The sequence below is a fragment of the Cataglyphis hispanica genome, unplaced genomic scaffold (assembly GCF_021464435.1).
Source record: "Cataglyphis hispanica isolate Lineage 1 unplaced genomic scaffold, ULB_Chis1_1.0 scaffold300_size1217, whole genome shotgun sequence".
Classification (NCBI taxonomy): Eukaryota; Metazoa; Arthropoda; class Insecta; order Hymenoptera; family Formicidae; genus Cataglyphis; species Cataglyphis hispanica.
The window spans coordinates 1-1217 of record NW_026099074.1 but is presented as its reverse complement, the minus strand read 5'-3'; the positions used below and the strand labels follow the sequence as shown (position 1 = coordinate 1217).

Sequence of the window (1217 nt, the reverse complement as noted above, 5' to 3'; positions counted from 1 at the left end):
GATCAGTTGAAAGGGCCAATCAGGATATACAGAATATGCTAACTGCATGGATGAACGATAACGATACAAATAAATGGTCAGATGGTTTATCCTTTGTTCAATTTGCCAAGAACACTACATACCACGACGGAATACGCCAAAGTCCTTATGAAGCCATGTTTGGCGTTAAAGCAAAAAGAGGCATAGCATCGTCTTTTTTGCCTGGCGAACAAATCGCAAATATTGAAACTGAAGAACAACTCGAAGAAATTGCCAATACTTCTGAAACCGAAGAACAGCTTGAAGAAACTGTTAATGCTTATAAAAAAAATTTGAGCGGTGGTCATACTGAAAACCATATTCCAAAGAAAAATATTGAAGAGGACCTACAACCTACAACGTCTTCACATCAAATTCTGACTGAAAAACACGAGTTGATTTCTACAAAAAGAGCGGCCGCGAAAGAAAATCTTCTACTGCAAGCAACAAAAATGTTACGAACCTCACAAAAACAATTTCCTCCTGCTCAAATTGGTGATAATGTACGAATACAAGTCCCTGATGTCGACCGTGGTCGTACAGATAGCCGAAATGTGTTAGCGGTTGTTGTTGGAATAGAAGACTCCGACTTCTATAAACTGGCAAATAAAAATGGTACCCTCAAGCAGCTTTACACACGTAATCAGTTCGTAATTTGTAAAGAAAAGTTACTTTCCATAAATGAGATTTCTTTTCAAGAAATGTCGCTGAGAGAAGCAGCTGTAGCTAATTCGAGAAGCGGGGGACAAGGCTATACACGCTGTCATTGCAAAAGAAAGTGTTCCACAAATAAATGCAGTTGTAAAAGCAAGGGACTCTTGTGCAATTCAAAGTGTCATAATAGTTTGTTGTTGCAATAAATAAGATTTGAATCACATAAGTAATTTTTTTATTACTATTATTTTCTTTCTCATGTAGAATGTACTGTATTTTAAATTCTTGGTCATTCCTTTCAGAAAGAGAGGCGAAAAAGTTACGTCACCCTTGTGACGTTTTATAGCGACTGAATTACGGAGAAGAAAATATAAATCTCCATGTTCAACATTCACCATTAGTGCATTGTGAATGTCAACATTTACCGGTGTAAGTCAGAAATAAGGGTATTTAGCAAATATTTCGGACATACACCAAGCGACTATGTGAATGTTGACATTCACCGGTGAAAGTCGACATTCTCCAGATTTCGGTGTTTCACTGTA

At 37.2% G+C, this 1217-nt stretch overlaps 1 protein-coding gene across 1 annotated transcript; it reads left to right on the top strand.

Moving 5' to 3' along the window:
- Positions 1 to 35: 35 nt before the first annotated feature.
- Positions 36 to 878, top strand: LOC126858661 (uncharacterized). Its single transcript, XM_050609138.1, has one exon. It carries the CDS (start codon positions 36 to 38, stop codon positions 876 to 878), a length of 843 nt encoding a protein of 280 aa, XP_050465095.1.
- The last annotated feature ends 339 nt before the right edge of the window (positions 879 to 1217 follow it).